Source organism: Macaca mulatta, chromosome 18 (assembly GCF_049350105.2).
Source record: "Macaca mulatta isolate MMU2019108-1 chromosome 18, T2T-MMU8v2.0, whole genome shotgun sequence".
Lineage (NCBI taxonomy): Eukaryota > Metazoa > Chordata > Mammalia > Primates > Cercopithecidae > Macaca > Macaca mulatta.
Window position 1 is genome coordinate 44,462,571 of NC_133423.1, and position 22,748 is coordinate 44,485,318.

The 22,748-nt window shown below is 36.8% G+C and overlaps 1 protein-coding gene across 16 annotated transcripts in view; it reads left to right on the forward strand.

Annotated features, from left to right (window-relative positions):
• SMAD2 (SMAD family member 2) overlaps positions 1-22,748 on the forward strand; it is a 98,171-nt gene that overhangs the window by 42,805 nt on the left and 32,618 nt on the right. For all 16 annotated transcript variants that reach the window (XM_077974565.1, XM_077974571.1, XM_077974564.1 and 13 more), the window contains one exon: positions 365-653. In XM_077974565.1, the coding sequence (XP_077830691.1) occupies positions 418-653 (236 nt within the window). In that variant the 5' untranslated portion in view covers positions 365-417. The remainder of the gene's footprint in view (positions 1-364; positions 654-22,748) is intronic.

Here is a 22,748-nt window from a genome sequence, read left to right on the forward strand (position 1 = left end):
AGATTGAAGTTCTAAAAAGTGAGAAAACCTTTTTTTGTGAAAATATTTTAATTGACACTATTAAGAGTTTAAAACAGTATTGGTAGTGAAAAATCGTTAAAAGTATCTGATTTTACTTGCAAAATTACTGTATTTTCCCACAAGAGGCGTCCTTATAACATTCTTGTTTTTAGAAGAGTTTGTTTCCATAATTCATTTAAATTCATAAAGATAACATTTTCATGGGTGGAGAAGTCTGTTGGGAAAGTCATAATTTGAATTTCTGTCTCGTTTTGCAGTTTGCTTTCTATGATAAGTTGAAATTATTACTTGATGTTTGATGTTCAAGTTAGTCTCTACATTATCCTTTCAATATCTTTGCTAGGTTCGATACAAGAGGCTGTTTTCCTAGCGTGGCTTGCTGCCTTTGGTAAGAACATGTCGTCCATCTTGCCATTCACTCCGCCAGTTGTGAAGAGACTGCTGGGATGGAAGAAGTCAGCTGGTGGGTCTGGAGGAGCAGGTGGAGGAGAGCAGAATGGGCAGGAAGAAAAGTGGTGTGAGAAAGCAGTGAAAAGTCTGGTGAAGAAGCTTAAGAAAACAGGACGATTAGATGAGCTTGAGAAAGCCATCACCACGCAAAACTGTAATACTAAATGTGTTACCATACCAAGGTAAGTTTCGTTAGATCCCAAGTTTGATCAAATTGTGTCAAGGAATCTGAAGGAAAGTTACTGAATTTGTGTTCCTTTCAAGTTGCCTGTAAAAAAGTGATGATTAAAATACGACTGTTTTTAACCTTGTATAAATTGTTTTTACTAGCTGACTTGTTTTATAAATTATTTTCTTGAATAGTGAGAAGGTTTAATCAAGCTAAATAAGATACTTAGATTTATTATCTTCATTGCCTAAATTTGTATGTTTTCCTTATTTCTGTGATTGAATGATACTTGAATAAAGAATTGAAGCTTTTTCTATCACTAACATAGTAGCAGCCTATAGTTTTCTCCTCCGTTGGTCAAAACGTTCATCAGTCAGAGGTGAAAAGAGGCTGCTCACTTTTTAATGAATTTTATATGGTTTTTCTTTGCGTTACAGCATTACTTCCAAGAAAGAATAGTGTGTTAGAATTTTATATCGTTTTTCTTTGCGTTGCAGCATTACTTCCAAGAAAGAATAGTGTGTTAGAATTTTATATCGTTTTTCTTTGCGTTGCAGCATTACTTCCAAGAAAGAATAGTGTGTTAGAATTTTATATCGTTTTTCTTTGCGTTGCAGCGTTACTTCCAAGAAAGAATAGTGTGGTAGGTGGCTTCTTGTATGTGGTAGGCATTAGTCAGAACCTGTCTTAAAGACCTGCCTCTTAGGTTAGGAGGACCTGTTACTTTAAAAGTCTGAAGTTTTCTGAGGATAAATTTAATCATTTACAGATAAGTACCACTGTCATAAGTATTGCTTTTTAATAAAGTGGCACATGTTTTAAAATATGTTTTACTACTTGTGTACATTACAGGTTTTGGGGGGAGTGTTAAGAAATGTTAGAATTCTCTAAAATGATTGTTTGCAGTGTCATAACGTGGGCTAGCATATAGCATGTGAAACCATTCTATTTGACTTTGAACTTTGGGAAGTACACTTTTGATGCTTGTAGATAACAGATCCCAATAACACCAGTACACCCTGTCTGGTTACAAATACTAACAGCAGAATGTTTCTTGCCTTGTTTGGTAGACCATCCATTTCTTTCCCTTACTTGTTTTATGTATATCTTAAAGATTGCTTTTTTTGGTTTGTTCATTTGTTTTACAAATGCTTATTGAGTGTTTGCTGTGTAGAGGCACTGTTTCTAGACATATGGGGGATACAGTGACTAACAAAACACAAAACTCCTGCCTTCCTAAGGGATAGAAATACACAATAAACAAGTAAACAAATTAATTATAATTTGATATGGTAATGAGTGCAAAGAAGACAACCAAATGCGGTGATATGATAGAATGAAGAATTAAAAAGCTCCTTTGGGTTGGATTGTGATGCTTGCGCAGAGCTTCGAGAAGCAGCAGCCAACTGAGGGAAGAGTCTTCTAGGCAGAGGGAAGAGCCAGGGTGAAGACACTGAGGTGAGCTTCTTGTATTAGAGTATTTAAAAGGAGCCCTGTGTAGATGGAGGACAAGACTTGCCCAAAGCTTATGGAGGGCATCCTAGGGTGTGGTGAGAGTTTGAATGTTAGTCTAAATATAACAGGATGCAAGTAAATTTATTCTGATGGATTTTAAAGAGGATCTTACACATTTTTACAAAGATTTTTCTGGCTGCTGAAGAGTGGTATGTGTGTAGTAGGGTAGATGGAAGCAGGAAAATGAGGAGACTGTGAGGAATCTAAATGCAAGGTGATAAGAGACTGGACTGGCGTGGTGGCTGTGCTAGCACACGAAGTAAACAGATTTGGCCTGGGTTTTAGAAGTGGAACTGAGGACTTCCTGGTGAATGGGCTGAGAAGTCCAGCTGTATTTCATTCTTCATTGTGTAGTGTGTGGGATTTCAGTTAGGTAACCATTTATCATATGCCCACTACATGCCTGATATGCTCCTCCTCACTGGAGTTAAGATACAGTGTTTGCTTTTAAACTACTTACTTTCTAGTAAGGGAGATAAACTTAAAAAAAAGAAAAAGATGGTTTAATAAGGCTTGGTAGATGTTATAAAAGAAGTATGCTTTGGGCTATATCCAGAGGAGGCTTGTGGAAAGTTTCCTTCTGGAGGAATACTGGTGCTTTTGAGTTGAGCAGGGTAAAGGAGGAATTAGAAGCCTGTTTCATCACATGTGGTGTGGTGGTGTGGAGATTGGCAGGTTGGGGAGGATTGGTGAAGTGTTCCAAACAAGTTGGGTGTCCTTAGAGTTTAAAGTAAGGGATAGCAAATGGCCAGAGTGTGTGTAGGTAGTAAGGTGTCACTGCATGCTGTGCCAGAGTTCACACTTAACCTGAGGGTGACTGGTGAGATTGGGGCCATTAAGTGCCTTAGGGTCTGAAGGCTCAGAAGTCAGATTAATTTGAAGTGCACCGTAGGTTGCAGTGAGAAAACTCCTTATGAGGCTGTCAAGAATGGAGGCCAGGAGACTGGTATCACTTGATCGAAGGGAGCTGTGTGATACAGGCAGAGATAGAGCCATGTTTTTGCACAACTTCAATAAGGCTCAAGTTGCCATTGCAGTGAGGTTATCCACAGAGCAGAGCCTGAGAGAGTCTAATCTTTTAGGGAGGTACAACAGTACTAAAATTGGCCATTGCTGGTATTTAACCTGTGGAGGAGGTAACCTTAGTCATAGCTCTTTTCCTTATTTCCCATTCTTTTTACAGCCTCTTATGGAGATAGAGATCTCTGAGAGCTCATATTCTAGAGCTGCTTCATCATTAAAAACATTTTTTTCTGCCCTTTCACCTGATTAATGAAGTTGAAGTGATAGTTCTCCATTATCTTGTTTTTCACTATTAAAGTTTCCTTGAAGCATAGAAATTTGCCTAATTTGGTGGTTTTTTTAGATGTTGCAAAAATGGAGATTTGTTATTGATCATGGTCTATCAAAAAAATTTTAACTTTTTATACACTGTAGCTTGGTGCCATATATTTTATAAAGCTTATTTTTAGTAGTAGAACAATTAAATTGTGTCACATTATTAGTCATTTCTTAACAGCTAAATATTCTTAAATGTAAGAAATTTAGTTGGAATTCAGGGAGCTCATTTATATGTAGAGTGTAAAAGATGGGAAGCGGCATGGAAAAAGGTCTGTTATGGATAAATCTAAACCTTAGCTTAAACAGAATTATTCAAAATGTGATACACAATGGATTTGTAAGCACGTTTACTCAGAATTTCAAATAAAATGTTAATAAAGTGCCTTTATAGTTTTATAAGCCAAAAAATACAACTCAGTTCAACTAATGAAGAACAGGAAACAAATTGCTTAATTTTAAGAAATGGCAAATGTTTTCTGTTGAAATGTTTACTGAACAGTTCCTCCTCTCTACTCTCAGCCCCTTAATATTAGAGTGGGGTTAAAGTTAGGACAGAAACATAGTCCTGGCTTTGTGTACCTCCCACTCCCTTCATCTCATTACTCTTGTTGCCTCTGGCAGTTTAGAAGCTGTAGTTATAGATATGTCACTGTTGCTTCCTTCCCACCATTTTCTATGGTGACACAGAGTAATTTATAGGTAGAGCTTAACCTCAATAAAAGCTGCAGTGAGCTAAATAATAAAAAATTTCAGGAAGCTTTTTCATCTCAAGCATTTTTGAGTTCGAGGAATGGGAGACCACTTGGTCATGAAGTCAGAATGGCAGTTGAATCAGACATAAGGAAAAAGCTGTCAATATATTATTATCCACAATAAAGCAAAATTGAAATTGCAGTAGGGATGGAGTTCTGTAAAGTTAAAAGTAAGGGACTTTGAAGTGTTAAACATTCTGTAAAGTTATAAGTAAGGGGTGGAGTTCTGTAAAGTTAAAAGTAAGGACTATGGGGTCTAAAATGGCTATTATAATACTGATTATTCATAAATGTATAGGAATGCAAAATTTATTTCCATAAGCATAAATTAAAAGGACTTTCCTAAGGTGGTACTCTGACCATGTAATCATATTTTTGATCTTTCATCCTAAGGAAATAACCAGAATATTGTCAGATTTCTGATGTTCATTTCAGTATCATTTTTTCTTTGTTTCCACCAGTCCATTGGAATCTGTATTGTTTTTAATATGAATTAGAAAAAAACCCAGTCCTAACCTTTAGTTTCTTTAACTCTAATAAAGAACACTTTTTATACCACAATTAAACAAGGATAGCAGAAGACAAGTTTATACCACTCTCTTATAAACATAGATGCAAAAGTCATAAAGTATCAGAAACTAGAATTCAGTGGTTTATTAAAAACAAAACCACAAAAACATAACTAGGCACAGTGACTCACGCCTGTAATCCCAGCACTTTGGGAGGCCGAGGCAGGCAGATCACCTGAGGTCAGGAGTTTAATACTAGCCTGGCCTTGGCAAAACCCCGTCTCTACTGAAAATACAAAAACTAGCTGGATGTGGTCGTGTGCGCCTGTAATCCCAGCTACTCGGGAGGCTGAGGCAGGAGAATTGCTTGAACCCAGGAGGCACAGGTTGCAGTGAGCCTAGATTGAGCCAATGCACTGCAGCCTGGGCGACAAGAGCGAAACTCCGTCTCACAGACACACACACACACAAAAATGACTAGGTAATGTTTATTGTTGACATTCAAGGATGACAACTACAGGAAATCTGTTAGTATAAGATACCACATAATCATGTTTAAGAAGCACTTTATGATCCTCATGGATCTAGAAAGGGCTTTCTATAAAATTCACTATGTATATTAACAAATTAGAAATGAGTTTTGTTAGCTCGATAAAGCATACTTCTAAAAATGTTGACACTTAATTATGAAACTTTTAGAGATTAATTGACCAAATTTTTGATTGGTCATACCAAATGAGTATGGATGACCCAGAAAAGTCCTGTAGTTTTTTTCCTAATATTTATATGTAAAAGTGTATCATTTTTATAGTCAGCACAATTAAATGTTTAAATAGGACTTCTGAGCAATTTGATTCTTGCCTTTTTATGACAAGACTATTCTTGTCTCTTTTCTTTGAAGTCAGTTTTTTCTGTTAAAGGGCATTTCTATTTTTTTAGCTTTCTCTTTTGATATTTGTATGTTTATGACTATTTTTTCTTTCAAAAAGTATATTACTAGCCAGACGTGGTGGTGTGCACCTGTAGCCCCAGCTGCTTGGGAGGTTGAGGCAGGAGGGTCACTTGAGCCCAGAAGTTCCAGGCTGCAGTGTGTGGTGATTACATCTGTGAACAGCCACTGCACTCCTTACCAGGCAACATAGTGAGAGGCTGTCCCTTTAAAAAAAAAAAAAAAAGTTGCTTAAAAACATAAAGTAGCATGTACATAACTGAAAAATCAACCGTGATTATACAGTGGAAAAATCAGTCTCCCTCCCACCCCAGTTCGTTTGTCACCCAGTTTTCCTCTGTAGTGAATATTGTATACTAGTGCCTCATGTATCCTTCCAGGATGTTTCTTTTTAATGCTGCCATTAACATTTGGATTTTGTTTTGCCTCTTACAAACTTTTTTTTTTGAGACAGAGTTTCTCTCTCATTGCCCAGGCTGGAGTGCAATGGCACAATCTCGGTTCACTGCGACCTCTGCCTCCCAGATTCAAGCAATTCTCCTGCCTCAGCCTCCCGAGTAGCTGGGATTACAGGCATGCACCACCATGCCTGCCTGATTTTGTGTTTTTTAGTAGAGACAGGGTTTCTCCATGTTGGTCAGGCTGGTTTCGAACTCCTGACCTCAGATGATCCGCCCGCCTCGGCCTTCCAAAGTGCTGGGATTACAGGCATGAGCCACCATGCCCGGCCACCTCTTACAGACTTTTAAACATCAGAGTAATTGGTAACTTTATGCAGACTGTCTTGGAATAGAGCAATTCTAATTAAAAAAACTGTCATATTTTATTTCTAACTTCATGTTCATACCCTTTGGCTTCTTTAGGTAACCAGGAATAGCTAAAGAGAAGTGTTTTTGAACTCAGTCTGTGGTATTCTTCCATTTTTAAGCGAGTGCTTTTTCGTAATAGGATAATTCTTTCTTCTCATTCATACATAGGCGTGTGTGTGTGTCTGACTGTATCGTAATATGTATGAAGCACTATGGTGGAGGGAACTCTGAATTTCAAGTTTGATAACCTGTTTTTGTGTCAGCTTCTTCAGTATTGATGAGTGTAGATCCTGGGGAATCTGTACTTTTTACTATTCACAGCTGTGAAAGGCAGTAGTGCTATCTGAGTACTTTCACAGTATGACTTTTGGGTCCATTGAAATAATGTAAATGAGCTTCATAAGCTATAAAACATTATAGCTAGGAATATGATCTATTGCTAATATTCAGATATTCTAGGTCTTCGTTTTCTTTCCATTTTTGTTTTTCAAGAGAACTCACATTACATTGTAGACATTAAAATGTATTGTCTCTGCTTAGAAAAAGTTTTTGCCAGGCAACATTTCATGATGTATAATTTAGTTTATTAAATGTATAAAATTTGTGGATAAAGTCAGAACAGCAAAACTTTATAAATATGAATTAGAACTTTGAGGTTATGGGGAATAGGAACCTCTTATCAGCCTTAGCATCCAGTTTGTCATACACTGTTTATAAATGTGAAAGCATTTGTAATGAGGTCGAGTATCATGGGAAACACACTTTGGAAGGCTTTTTGCTAAACCCTGGACCTTGTCTGGTGCCTGCATTTACAGTTAGGTATTTTGAGGGGGCTCCTACTCCAGGACCCTGGTATTCAAAGTCCCTTGTGTATATGATAGCTTCTTAAATGGTACATTTTTATCACTTACCTTACCAGGGAAAATACCTACCTGCCCTAAGACTTTTGCCCTTTATAAAAATTACTGAATTATACCCAAATTAATCAATTTCTGTAATTTTATCATGTAACACTTGATGCAATGAATAATATACCCACTTTTCTTGTGCTATTAAATCAACATATTAGCATCAGGAAAGAGAGTCAACCTCGCTAAAATAGACATTTTAAAAATTACAATAATCTTTTGTTTTCCCAACATCCTTGGTCTGTTTCCAGTCTTTTTTTTTTTCAGATGGAGTCTCGCTCTGTCACTCAGGCTGGAGTGCAGTGGTGTGATCTCGCCTCACTGCAAGCTCCACCTCCCGGGTTCACGTCATTCTCCTGCCTCAGCCTACTGAGTAGCTGGGACTACAGGCACCCACCACCATGCCCAGCTCATTTTTTGTATTTTTAGTAGAGACGGAGCTTCACCATGTTAGCCAGGATGGTCTCGATCTCCTGACCTTGTGATCTGCCCGCCTTGGCCTCCCAAAGTTCTGGGATTACAGGCGTGAGCCACAGGACCTGGCTGTTTCCAGCCTTATCTGGAACCATTCAAGGATACCCAGGTTTTTTTTTTTTTTTAAAGTATTTACCATCCAGCCCAAAATGTCATACCCAGGCCATTTTTATGTGACTACATTCCGGGGAAAAACCATACTGTTTACTCCTTCCCCTTCCTGTCTTGTGGTAGAGTCCTTCCAGGCCTGTGTGGTCCTCACTGGCAATGTAAGTAAATGTATCACTATCCAAAGTGCCTGAGATAGACAGTACCCATACATGGACTGTGGAGAGGTGAGATAATAGTAAAACAGCAGTTTAGGATATCTTGCTTTAAATCTTCTCTTGTGCTTGGGCTAAAATCAAAACGTCTCGTACAATCTGTTGTTTTCATTTCCTTTTTTTTCTTTTCTTTTTCAATTTAGATATTTTCTGTTGATCTACTTTTGAGTTTACTGGTCCTGTTTTTGTGCTGTATTCAGTCTGTTAAGCCTACGTAAGTTCTTACTTTCAAATATTATATCCTTCAGTTATGGTATGTTCCTTTGATATTACAGATCCCAAATCTGTTGAAATTCTCCATCTATTTTGTCTATTTCCTTAATATATTTATAATAGTTACTTTAAAGTCTTCTGTATGGCAGTTCTAATGTCTGGATCATCTGTTGGTCTGCTTCTGTTATTGTCCATTCTTTCCTTTCTCAAATTTTCCTGCATTTTCATGTCATACAGTATTTATTGTATGCCATATATTGTGTACATTATGTAAAGTTCACCCATAAAGATCTTGCAAACAATGCTTTCCCCAGAGTATTTGACCTTTCCTACCTTTACCAGGTAGATAGAGAGGATGCTCACCTTAATCTAATTAGCAATTGAGCTGGGTGGGGCTAGACTGCCATTTTAATTTGGTTTAGTCTGCCACTGGATTATACCCTTTCTGCAAACAAAGCTTTCCAGGGATTTTGATTGAAAGCTTGTTAGACTGTCACCTAACCCCTGAAACACTGGGAAATTCACTTCTACTTTTTCGAAGTATGAGGTGACTTTCAAAGTATGAGCTCTTTAGCCTCAGCTTTAAGATCTGATGAGTGTCTTGAGGGGCAATACTCATGTGACTGTCAAAAGTTCTACTGTTTTATTCCTCAAAGGTTCTTTCTCAGACCAAGCCTTCAGCCTGCACCTAGAATCTGCACATGACCCCAGGGGAGGAAGTGATAGGCATTTGTCAGTTCACCTAGAAAGCTGCTTTGTTGCAGTTTTAGTTCAGCTGGATCTCATTAGTTTGATAGCTCTCCATTGCCTTTTGAGCAAGTGTTTTTTTTTTTTTTTTTCCCTTCTTTTTTTTCCGCTCTAGTAAGAACATTGGACTGCTGTGACCTGCTTATATTTTACCTGGAAGTGGAACTGTAGCAGAATGTTATAATAGGATCTGTTTTGGTATTTACCAAATCTGATATTTACCCCAAATCTGAGAACAGTAGATTGCCAATAACCTACATTCAAAATTGAGGTGCTATGGCATTCATGATTGCAGAAAAGATACCCTGAGTCAAGCAGTTATACGGTTAAAACCTGTTACTCACCTCTAGGCTGTATAAAGATGATGAGTTCAGGAGAAAGGACCCCATAGTGAAAAGATTTTTGGCGAGAGTAGTACATGTTAAGGTATTTCTCCCTTTTGTTAATCCAATTTGAAGGACTTGACAAGAACTTCTCAGTTTGACAGTGTCTGCTGAGGTTTGACAGAAAAATAGACTGGTACTTGACTTCTGTCTGAAAAAGCCTAGAAAGTGAGATAAAGGCCGGAGCTGCCCCTGTATCAGTAGAATGAAGAAAGGGCACAATGGGAGTGGCCAGCACTTTGTCAGAGTTCGATGGGTCAAAGCTGGAAGAATTACCCCCATGGACTAAGTAGACTTTAGTAAGACATAATAGTTGAAGTTGGCGTCCCTTGAAAGGATCAAGAGGCCATACTTGGTTGGAGGGTCGCAGTGATCCAAGCAGGCCAGCCTGAGAAGTTCCTGCATCAGGAACTAACTGTAGGTGAGAGAGTCTGCATTTAGACTTCCAGCCTCCACAGGACTCCATCACATTACTGTCACAGCAGATCACAGTCCAGCCAGCCACATAAGATTGTGCCCCTTTTCTCTCAGACTCCCTCTTCCTGCTATTTCAGAACCGGGAGGGGCCTTAAGAATAATAGATGGAGAGTATTGGAAGAGGTAGCGTGAAAAGAATTAATGAGATAGTGAGATTTTGGCTTTGCTCTGGCTGGATTTTTAATTTCTGAAAACATTTGCTGTTAATACAGATATCTGGACATGACTGGAAAGTGTTGAAATCTTTTTGAGATTTTGTGTAGACGGGATAAAAGCAGCTTGAGAAGAGCTTGTTGGAGAGCAATGACTAGAGTGGTGGCGGGAGGGAGCTCACTAAGTCTAGCTTGTTTCATGAGCTGTCTGTATCCTCCTTTTGAAAACTGAGAATTCCAAATTTAGTGGTTGCTGGGGACAGGGAGAATATGTGGAGAGAAAAAAGGGATGTTACGTGTGTCTGCATGAAATAAAAGCTTTTTTTTTTTTTTTTTTTTTGCATATAATCGTGATACCGGTTAAATTAGCCAGTGATGTTTTATTTTCAAATACATGTCACAACTACAGATTTCTTCTATTATCATCATCGTTTTCCGTGAAGCGGTAGGTTAGTCTTTACTCTCAGAATCCAACTTTCAATTCTGTCTTTGGGTTATTATGGGAAGTGCTATGAAATGCTCTTGGTGCTCTTATGAAACTGTGATCACTAATAATACTTAAATTAGAACTGAAATATGTAAGGAGACTTCTCACTAAATCCTTCACCCCAGCCTTTTGTCTTTTAGAACTTTGCTTATCTTTATGGCTATATAATTTCTCTGAAATTTGCTAGGACAGTGGGGATTGGGGGCAGTGAAAGAAGGTTATATTTTTATTTAGGATGATAGGGAAATTGAGAGATACTGAACAAAAATTTATAATGAAGTTAAGTAATTTAAAAGGGTTTTCCTGTAATTTTTATATGATGCCTTATATAATTTGCATCCACAAGTATAAAACATTAATCTATGTGCTTAAACATTTGCCTAAACATTTTAACATGTTATCTAAACATAAACCTCTATGCATAAAAGCAGTTTATCACATTCAGAGTGCTGTACAAATTTGAGTTTTTATTTTGTGGGATGCTAATTTTCAAAAATTGTCAGATTATAAAAACATTTTACCATCAAAGTCAAGTGTTATAAAAGCGTTATATAACTTAAAAAGTTGAATTTCATGGAATCACATTCTGTATTGCAATCATTGCTTTATATTTGATATACAGTCATCCCTTGGTATCCTTGGGATACCCCATATCTCCAAAATCTGGAGACACTCAAGTCTCTTATATAAAATCTCATAGTATTCGCATATAACCTATGTACTTCCACCCCACAAACTTTGTTTTGGAGGTGGCAGGGAGACAGCATCTGGCTCTGTTGCCCAGTGGAGTGCAGTAGTGCAATCTTGGCTTACTGCTATCTCTGCTACCTGGGCTGAGGTGATCCTCTCACCTCACCCTCTTGAATACCTGGGACTACAAGTGCGTGCCACCATGCTAGGCTAATTTTTGTATTTTTGGTAGAGACAGGGTTTCATCATGTTGCCAGGTCTGATCTTGAACTCCTGGGCTCAAGCAATCTGCCTGCCTCAGCCTCCCAAAGTGCTGGGATTACAAGTGTGAGTCACCATGCCCAGCCTGTATTCTTTATTGTTGTATTGCTATTTTATATAGTTTTTCCTCTAGTACTTTCTATCCGTGGATGTGGAATGCACAGATACAGAGACCAACCATGTATTCCAGATTTTATGCACTTATTTTATTATTAGAATGACTTGTTACTTATATTTTATATTTATTTTGTCATTTACGATACTATTTTAATTGTTAAAAACAGTATATATTGGCCAGACACAGTGGCTCATGCCTGTAATCCCAGCACTTTGGGAGGCTGCGACAGGTGGATAACTTGAGGTCATGAGTTCCGAGACCAGCCTGGCCAGCATGGTGAAATCCTGTGTCTACTAAACATACAAAAATTAGCTGGGCCAGGTGGCGTAATTCCAGCTATCCAAGAGGCTGAGGCATGAGAATTGCTTGAACCCAGGAGGTGGAGGTTTCAGTGAGCCAAGATAGTGCCACTGTGCTCCAGCCTGGGTGACAGAGACTGTCTTGGGGGGGAAAGTATATATACACACACACACATATATACACACACACATATATAAAAATATGACTAAATCTAGAAAATCGATAAGCTATGTTATTAAAGTAAATGTACCTGAACCCTTTCAGTGTTAGCTTATTTTTTTTTTAAGTAAAAAGTTTGTATTTGGAAGGGTTTGAAATACTTCGACCATTTTTAGAATTGATATTTAAATCTTTTCAATAGTAGAGACTATTTTATGCATGGGAGATATTTTGTTTTTCAGAGGCAGCAGAAATATGAAGCAGTATCTCGGAGTAGAGTTTTTAATACAGCATTTGGAGGTGGAGGTAGAAAATATTGAGAAAGTTTTTTTTAATCATCACCTGGTCCTTCTTCTAAGAAAGGCTATACTATATCAAAGATGAGTAGACGTGTCAATTTTATTCTCATAGGACTATGTGACTTATAGGAGTGTGATTATGGAAGTTCTGTTGTCTCCCTCTATTTTTTATTTAGTTATTAATATTTGGAAACCTAAGCTGCTTATTTTAATTTGGAAGGGGCTCTCTCAATTTACTTGTCCAAAGAAATTTTCTTTCCTGAGAAAATACCTCTTACGGTGAAATCTTCAGTTTTTATAATTAAACATGTTATGTAAATGTTTTACCTACCTGGGATATTATACCAGTGTTACTGTTTTAGTTTTGATTTGCTATGTTTATATTACTTGTTTCTTTTTAGTAACTATATATGGGGCGGAGTAATGTTAGTAATTCAGAATGTGGCCTCTGTTTCTACCACTTGCTGGCTGTAGGACCTTAGACATGTTACTTTGTCTCTGTGCTTCCCTTACCTCATTTGTCAAATGGGGACAACAATGCTTCATTCATGGCATTGTTGAAGGATTAAGCAGTTTAATATGTGTAAGAGCTTAGTACATAGGTGGTGCTTATAAGTGTGAACTATATGTGGGATGGGGTTTTATATATAAAATTTGATTTTGGTGTGAAACTAATGATGTCACCTATATTACATGCACCAAGAGGGCATGAAAAGGTTTATTACTCACATAATGATGCTTTCTGGGTAGAGCATGGCAGGCTTCCAAGTTGGTCCAAAAATGACTTGAGAGAGCAGTGATAGGAGACTGGCTTGGGTTTTATGGTGATTAGGGAATGGGGCTGTGAGCTGGTTTTTACACTACATATTCTGAGACTTGCCTGGTTTGAAATTTCCCTAGTATCAACAGGTGGAGCACCTGGGCTTTCTTACCAGCTTGCCCAGATTCGAGGCAGAAGGGGAAGAGGAAATGGTGGGGCTTAAAACCTATCAGCAGTCAAATATCAGAAATGGAGTCGGATTTCTTATTCAACTCAAACAGCATAAATAAGAAGAAAACCACACTTAGATGTATCATGGTCAAACTAATGAAAGAGGGAGTCTTAAAGCTGCTGGTGAAAAATGGCATGCAACATACGAATGACAGGTGATCAGCAACAGAGTCAGAAGATTGTAAAGTGACATCTCTAAATCACCAACATCAGGGTGTCATAACAATAAATTATATCTGCTTAATAAAGGAACTTAAAAATACATGCAACAAAACTGAGTAGAATTAACGGTACAGAATCACAAATCCACAATTGGAGAGTTCAATTAGAACAAAAAAATCAGTAAAGACATAGAAGTTTTAAGTTACATTATTAACTACCTACGTGGTATTTATAGACTACTAAACCTAACATGAGTAGAAATACAAGCGTTTCAAGTGTTCATGGTAACCTCACCAGGAGACTGTTTACAGGGCACAATTCTCAGTCAATTTTAAAAGATTGAAATCCAAAGTATCTTCTCGCCAACAATAGAATAAGAAATTAATACCAATAAGACATCTGTTAAGAAATGGAAATTAAACCTTAAAATTCTGACTTACGGTTTATTTAGGGGAAAAATGAGGTAAAATATATATTTAAACCAAATTATAATGAAAATACAGCATATCACATATGTGGGATGTAGCTGAAAGAGTGCCTAATGGAAAATTTTATAGTTTTAAATAATCTGCTAGGAAAGAAAGTTACCTAAAAAGATAAAATAGTAAGTAGAAGGAAGAAATAATAAAAATAAAGAGTAGAAATCAGTGGCTAGTAGAGAAAGCCAAAAGCGGGTTCTTTGGAAAGATAAATGCTTATTAGACTGATCGAGAAAAAGACAGAGAGCCCACAATCACAAATGACCTATATTAGTACTGATGGAAGAATTGTCGTGGTAGGTCCTACAGACAGTAAAAATATTATAAGCAATTATTATAAACAATTTTATGCCATTAAATTTGATGACTAAATGTAATGATGAAATTTAGATTACCCCCAGCTGATGCATGAAGAAATACAAGATCTGGGTAGCCCTATAACAATGAAAGAAGTTGACTTCATAGTCAAAAACTTTCCTGCAAAGGAAACTTCAGGCCCACATGGTTTTACTGGTAAATGTAAGCATTTGTGCAACAAATATCACCAATCTTATAGACAGAATAAACTCAGAAAAATGCTGTTTTATGAGGTTCACATAACCCTGAAACCAAAACCTGACAAAGATGTGACTAAAAGAAAAGTTAAAGATGAATATATCGCTAACATACATGAGAAAAGAATACATCATAATTGAGTTCTATATATTCCAACAATGCAGGGTTAGTTTATAACTTTCAAAAATTAATCAGTGTGAGCCAGGCGCAGTGGCTCATACCTGTAATCCCAGCACTTTGGGAGGCCAAGGCAGGGGGATTGCTTTAAGCCTAGGAGTTCAAGACCAGCCTGGGCAACAAGGCAAGACCTCATTTCTATAGACAGATAAAATTACCCACCCAGGCATGGTGGCATGCCCCTGTGGTTTCAGCTACTCAGAGGCTGAGGCAGGAGGATCACTTGAGCCCAGGGGTTCAAGGCTGAAGTGAGCTATGATTGCACCAATGCACTCCAGCCTGCATGAGACATTGGGACCTTGTCCCATACCCTGCAAAAAAGAAAAATTAATCAGTCCAGATGCGATGGCTCATGCCTCTAATCCCAACACTTTGGGAGGCCAAGGCAGGAGGATTGCTTGAGAGTTAAGGAGTTTGAGACCAGCCTAGGCAGCATAAGACTCCATCTCCACTGCAAAAAAAAAAAAAAGTCAGGCATAATAGTGCATTCCTATGGTTTCAATTATTTGGAAGGCTGAGGTGGGAGGATTACTTCGGCCTGGGAGGTTGAACCTGCAGTGAACAGTGATCACGCCACCACACTCCAGTTTGGGTGAAAAAGCAAGACCCTGTCTGGCAGAAACAAAACAAAACCAAAAACAAAGCAAAACTAGGTAATTCATTGCATTAACCAAGGAGGAAAACTGTAAGATCACCTCACTTGATCAAAAGCGTTTGACAAAATTCATCATCCATTCATGATAAGCACTTCCAGCAAATGAGAAACGAAGATACTTTCTCAGTCTGATAAAGGGTATTTAAGAAACACCAACAGCTAAGGATATACTTAATCATGAAATACTGTGTTTTCCCCCAAGAACAAGACAAGGATGTCTACTCTTGTGTCTTTATTATTTTAATAGAAGACCTAGCAAGTGCAGTGAGTCGGGAAAACAAAAGATAAAAGGTTTAAAGATCTGAAGGAATGTTTTAAAATTCTATTTGTAGATGACATGCTTATTTATTTATGAAATCCTAAGGAGTCTATAAATATAGCCGCCAAAGCAAATGAGTAAATTTAGCAAGGCTGCAAATTTATAGGTTCAGTGTCTAAAAATCAATTGTATTTTTGTTAATACTAGCAGCAGACAAATAGGGGTGTTAAGAAAATTCATGAATAGTAGCGTCAGTACTCAACTACTTAGGAATACATTAAACACACACACACACGACCTCTGCTTAAAATGTCAAAACCTTGCTGAGAGAAATTAAACAAATGAAGAGGGAGTTGTGATTCTCATTTGGCCAGGTATGCTCTTACCAGACTGACACTCCCTCAATAACAAACTGCACAAAATTCTAAAAATAACATGAAGTACTGGAGAATAAACAAAAATAGGCATGTTTTAGAGGGCATTGACACTTGGAAGAAGGAAATGGCGCAGGCGAATTTTCTGTTGTACAGCTTTTGTCCACGTAAAGTGTACAGGGTAGCTAAAATTCCAATACAAAACCAAGTCTTTCTGGCCTTGAAGCACCATAGGTAGGACTTGGGAGAATCACAGTTACTGGAGAGTGAGGAGTGAATATCAGCAAGGAGAGTTTCAGAAAGAGAGCCCTGGATTCTGCCTACAAACTTTGCCAAAATCACCTGCTGACCCCACATGTGTGCGGTAGACAGTACAGCCAAATAATCAGCCTGATTTGAATTGCTCCATGGCAGAGTTTGTGGTTTGAATACAACCAGGTTAATTTTCTGGTGAAACAAAAACGAAGACTTTTTGGAAGACAGTAACAGAACCTCTAACTTCCATCAGATAAAATTCACAGTGTGTCTAGCATACAATCCTAAATTACTTAACATACAAAGAACAAACAAAATGTGACCCTTTAACATGAGGAGACCAACCCCAGAAGACCTACAAGTTGGAATTACCATGCAGTAAACTGATCGATACCCTTGTGAATTGGAAAACACAGTAATAAGTTAGAGTACTTAAATTATGACTTCAAGAGTCACCTTGAAGCCATAGTAATCTGTACAGTGTGATACATAAAAACAAATAAGATAGCCCCAAATAGATAAACACTGTGTGCCTATTTGATTTTCAGCAAGGTTGCCAAAGCAACCCAGTAGGGAAAGGAAAGTCTTTCAACAAATAGTGCTGGAACAGCTGAATATCCATATGGAAGAATGAACATGACTCCACCTTATACTAGTGGAAAAAAAATAATTCTGGATAAATTGTAGTCCTAATTAAAGCTAAAACTATAAAGCAATAAAATATAGGAGAATATATTTGTGACTTGGGGGTAAACAGAATTGTTTAAAGTATGTAGAATGCAGTGACCATGAAAGCTGCAAAGTTAGACTCCATCAGTATACAAAGCATCTTATGAAAATCCATTGTTAAAAAATAAGTCAGAGTGGGAGAAAATATTTGCAAAACATTTCTGAAAGGATTGAATCTAGAATTTGTAAAGATTTCTGTAACTCAGTAATGGAAAGATAGCCTAATTTTAAAATGGACAGTAGTTGGCTACTTCACTGAAGATAAAGGTCCAGTAAAGAAGTGGAAAAGTGTGTAATATCAGTAGGCTTCAGGAAAATGAAAATTGAAACCATAGTGAAACACCACTGCACAATCATCAGACTACCTGTAATTAAAGACTGACCACACCAAATGTTGATGAGGCTTTGGAATAACCAGGAGCTCTCGTACGTTGAAAGAAGGAGGACTGTAAAATCATACTTCCGCTCTGGAAAAATATCTGGCGATTTATTGAAAAGCTAAACACGCATCTACCCACTGACTCAAGATTTTCATTTCTGGGTATTTACGCGAGAAAAAAGAAATCATATTTCTATAAAATGACATATACTTTCTTGAATATTCATGGCAACTTTATTCACAATAATTAAAACCTGGCAACAGGTCAGGTGTCCATCAGTGTAAGAATGACTAAACAAATTGTGCTTGTTCAAGTAATGGAAAACAACTACACACACACACATCATATACATTAACATGGATGAATCTCAAAATCATGCTGAGTCAAAAAAGCTAGACCCAAGTGAATATGTATCATATTCCATTCATAGACTTTCCAGAAGACACGACACCTGTGGTGAAAAGATCAGATTAGTGGTTGCCTCTGGGGATGGGGGCATGGATGCCAGACATTGAGAAAGGGACATGGGTGATGATCTTGACAGGGTTGAGAAGTGTACAATCTATGCATCTGAGAAAACTCAAATGGTACCATTAAGATACGTGTCTCATGCTGTGTAAATTTCACCTAAAGAAAAAAGGAACCGCGAACTCTACTTATGTGCATTCTTAAGTGTCTAGATTTGTGGTATCTGCAACTTTTTTTTTTCTCTCTCTCAGACAGGGTCTAGCTCTGTCATCCAAGGTGGAGTGAGTGCAGTGGTGCAGTTTCACTGCAGCCTCCACCTGCTGGGCTCAAGCCTTGGCCTCCTGAGTACTAGGAGCACAGGTGTGCACCAGCACACCCAGCTAATATTTTGGATTTTTGGTAGAGATGGGGTTTGACCATGTTGTCCAGGCTGCCCAGGTACAACCTTATTTTTAATGTTCCAAAAAGTAAGAGATGGATAGAGAGGTTAAGTAGATAGATGACAGAGCAAAGGAAAACAAATCCAAATTGCAGAATCTAGCTGATGAATATGTAGGGTGCTTACGCATAACTTTAATGGATGCTTGAAATTTTTTGTAATACAGAACTCAGGAGAAGATGGAAAGCTTGTTCATGGAAGTATCTGAGAAGTTGGAGTAAATACTTGGAAACTGTTGAGTTTTTCTTTTCTGAGGTGTTCCTCTCCAAAAGTTTGCTTGATTCTTTTTTTTTTTTTTTTTTTTTTTTAAAAAAAGATGGGATCTCACTGTTACCCAGGCTGGAGTGCAGTAGTGCGTCATAGCTCACTGTGGCCTGAAACTCCTGAACTCAAACCGTTGTCCTGCCTCAGCCTCCCAAGTAGCTGGGACCGCAGGCACTTGCCACCTTGCCTGGCTAATTGTAGAGATGGGGTCTCACTTTGTTGCCCAGGCTATTTGCTTGATTCTTAAGAACGTGTAGGGATCCAGCTCTACAGAGCTTTCTGCAAACTTTTGTGATAGAATTAGTTGTTAAAATTGTACTTACTATATGAGCATCAAAGACCTTGGAATAAAGCTATTCGTGACATATCTGGACATATTATTGGACTTAACTATGTTATTGATTAGGAAGACTTGGCATTAGTTTATTTTTTAAAATTCTGTTTTGTGTGTGTTCTTGTAAAATTATACAAATGACAGTACCACAGCGTTGTGTGATGAGCTCTACTTAGAGCTGTGTACAGTTTGGGTATCTGGAATGTAGACATGTTCTGTTCTGATTTGAAACTTAGAATGAAACCCTGACATACTGGGATGCGCATTTGGTGACCCTGTTTTTGAATGGTTACTATTTCATTGCTACAAGATAAAATCGAAAAACATTTTCTACAGAGTGAAGGTTTAAGTCAGTTAAGGACCCTGTTAAACTGTCTCCAGATTTAATTACTGCCCAATTATGCCTTAATTATGAAGGAATGTGAGCACTTATCAGCTATTGTTGATGATTCAACCTTTTTGAAATAAATTTCTTACTATATTTCTTTTGTATTTTCAGTTTTTATTCAGGAATATCTCAGGTTTTCAAGAGATACAGTTTTTTGCATCTGTAATACAGCAACTTTAAAAATCATTTGCACCTACTTGTTTCTCAATCAGGATTGTCTACATTTTGCAAACAATATAGGGAAGAGACTGGATTCTGAGGCAAATAAAAGGCCATCATTCTTAATCATTGATTAAGAATTTAAATTTAATCAAAGTAGTCACATTGTTTTCAGTGATGTGATAAATAAATAACATTTAAACATTTGTAGTTGAATACTACAGTCTATTTTGTGTCTTTCAATTATATTTGTAGTGAAGATAAAATACACAGCCACACATAGTACTTGTAATTATGGAGACTTAGAAAAATTATTACAGTGATTAACTCTTCATTCCTGAGCTGTTTAAACTTTTAGTCTTAAGTCACATATAAAAATGAAAGGATTATTTTCAGTAGAAATAATTATGGATGCATAGTTACAGATTATTCCCCTAGAAGTCTGTATTGAACGAGCTGGAACCTCAGGAAAGTTCCTTTTGTTGATAATATTCTGCTAATTAATTTTACTGAGTGTTCAGCATGCTTTAATCTTACCAAGGTGACAACTTAGGTTGTTACCCCTTTTGATTTCTTAAAAAAAAAAAACAAAAAAAACACTGTTTAGGCAAGAAGATCATGAAAAATAACAAATGAGTAAAACAGTGGGGTTTATTACTTTCGATATTGATTGTCTAACTGCAGCACTAAATCTTACAGATATGGTAGGAACAGTAAAACTGGTTTAAAGGGTTACGAGATTCTGTGATACGAGTGTTTTCTTCAGCTTCTCACTGCTTCTCTTTTCTTTCTCCATAACAAGGATGTGAATAAATATCTATATCCTTAATGCAAAAAAGTAGTATATTAATTGACACAAACATGTAGTATCTGGATGATTGGAACAAAGTGCAAAATGTTAATTTAGATGTGTATATATTTAGGCAAGTGTGTACTTTGTAAATTGTACACTAGATATTAAATTTTAACTTCAGTTTTCAAAAGTTAGCTTATTCTTAGATGAAGAAAATCTTTGTTTTACTGAAATACTTACTGTAAAAGTTGTTACTAGGGAAATTTGATAAGGATTTCTATCAGGTTTACTACCAAGTCATCCTGTTAGTTTAGTGATTAATATACTGTATGCCAACAAATGTAGTTGCTATTTTAGTTTATTTATGACTTTAATAGCTGTTTTACCTCTCCTCCCCACATCTTTTTCATTCAAGCTGAATATATAAGCAAGAACATTACACAGTTGTTGGGGGATAATCTGTTTTTAGGAAACTGTTCAATGCAAAGAACTTTGGGACTTTGCATGAGATACTAATATACGTATGATTGTTCATTTGCATATTAATGCAGGGACATCATTGTAGTTAATGGTCTGTTACATCTTATTTCAACATATTGTAATATTTCACATTAATTTGTTAGTAAGCAATATCAAATTTGTTCAGGCAGAATTTATGAGACCAATTTTTGCTGATATTTTTCAGTACATAAGAGTTTTAAGAATATTCTGACGTTAGATGGTCAAATAAGCTTAGGAAATGTTGAGCCAATGTGTTTGGGATATTGCTATCATTGTTATAACTTAATAATCTCTTTAGGTTATATTGTTGATTTCACATAGCAAGTAGTCTTAGTTTAACATTTTCAGACCTGTTTTCTATCCTTAGTACTTTGTAAACAGCCTGATGTTGTACAGGTTTATGTTTTTCACATTTGAGTAATGTACAGACATTTCTTGTGGACTTCCTTTAATATTAAATGTATAGAAACGTACTTGAATGCAAACATACGCTAACCGAAAGACAAATTTATACTCCGTTATATAACCCACAATCTTCCAATTAACATCAGTTTAATAGGTGATGGATACTAGTTTTACACAACTTGCAGGTTACTTTGAGGTCGATAATCCATTTTGTCTTACACAGTACTTGATATAAAGTAGCTAGCCTATGAAGATAATTGTCATCAAATATTTGTAAGATGCACATTTTTTTCACTTTGAGATGCCCCTTATAAATAAAATTGAAAGAGGATTTTCAAGTGTTACACAAATAATGTTGCATTTTAAAGTAGATAATCTTAGATTAGTGAAAGTTATTGAATGTATAAAAGGCTTTTTATATAGTTGTTACAATCAGTGCTAGTTCTCTAAAATTTTTCCTGCATTTGTTTTTTTTAATATTTTTTTAGAAACTGGCCATACCTGCAAGTTATAACTTACACTTTTTATTAACAAAATGAAAACCTGGGAGATACAGTTTTTCACCAGTGTTATTTAGAATGTTATAATTTAATGTGACTAGGAATATTATAATCCACTTTTTGTACTATGAAAATACCAGTTGGGTCATCAAATATGTTGTTTGCTGGGTTTGGTACACAAAGGCCTTTGAGAGCTCAGGGTGTTGCGGGGAAATACATTGTGGTTAGACAGAATCTTTAAGGAAGAGTGGGTGATTAAAACTGCCTGATTAAAACCTACCAAAAGGCATCTTAAAAATTGACCTGGTTTGCTAGACATATTAAAGAATTAGTAGTAAAGTTAAAAGGTGGCTAGGAAGGGGCAGTTAACATAAATGCACATGGAAGAAAATTGGTACCAAAGGTTCATGTGAGACAGAAAGGACATTGTGTGAGAAAAGAATGATCAGGGCTCAGGCTGGCATGTTACTATTTGTCTGTTGTTATAATGCCCAAACTGTGCTTTAGATGATGCAGTATAGGAAGTAATGTGCCTCTGATGTTTTAGAACCGTATCTTTTTATAGAAGTGTCGGGAAGATGTTGATTTGCATTTAATTCTCTGGCAATATTTTCTTGTTTTATTTTTACAATTTTGGTGAAAGGCAGTACATTCACATGGCTCAAAAATACGTATGTTTATGTATGTATATACACCTACAAGCATGCATATACACAAACATACATTGGAACCTCTCCCCACTCTGTCTGCACCTCACGTAACTACTGTTCATGATGTATGTGTGTCTTTATGCATATATTAGTGAGTAATTACAGATCTTTTTACCTGTCCTTTTTTAATACAGGAAGTAGCATGTTTTAGACCTTTCCATATCAATTCATAGGGTGCCTTCATCATATGCTAAATTGTCCTATGAATTTTTTGTTGGGACTTTTTCTGTTTTGGTTTTTACTTTTCTTTGTGTTCTTCTGTGTT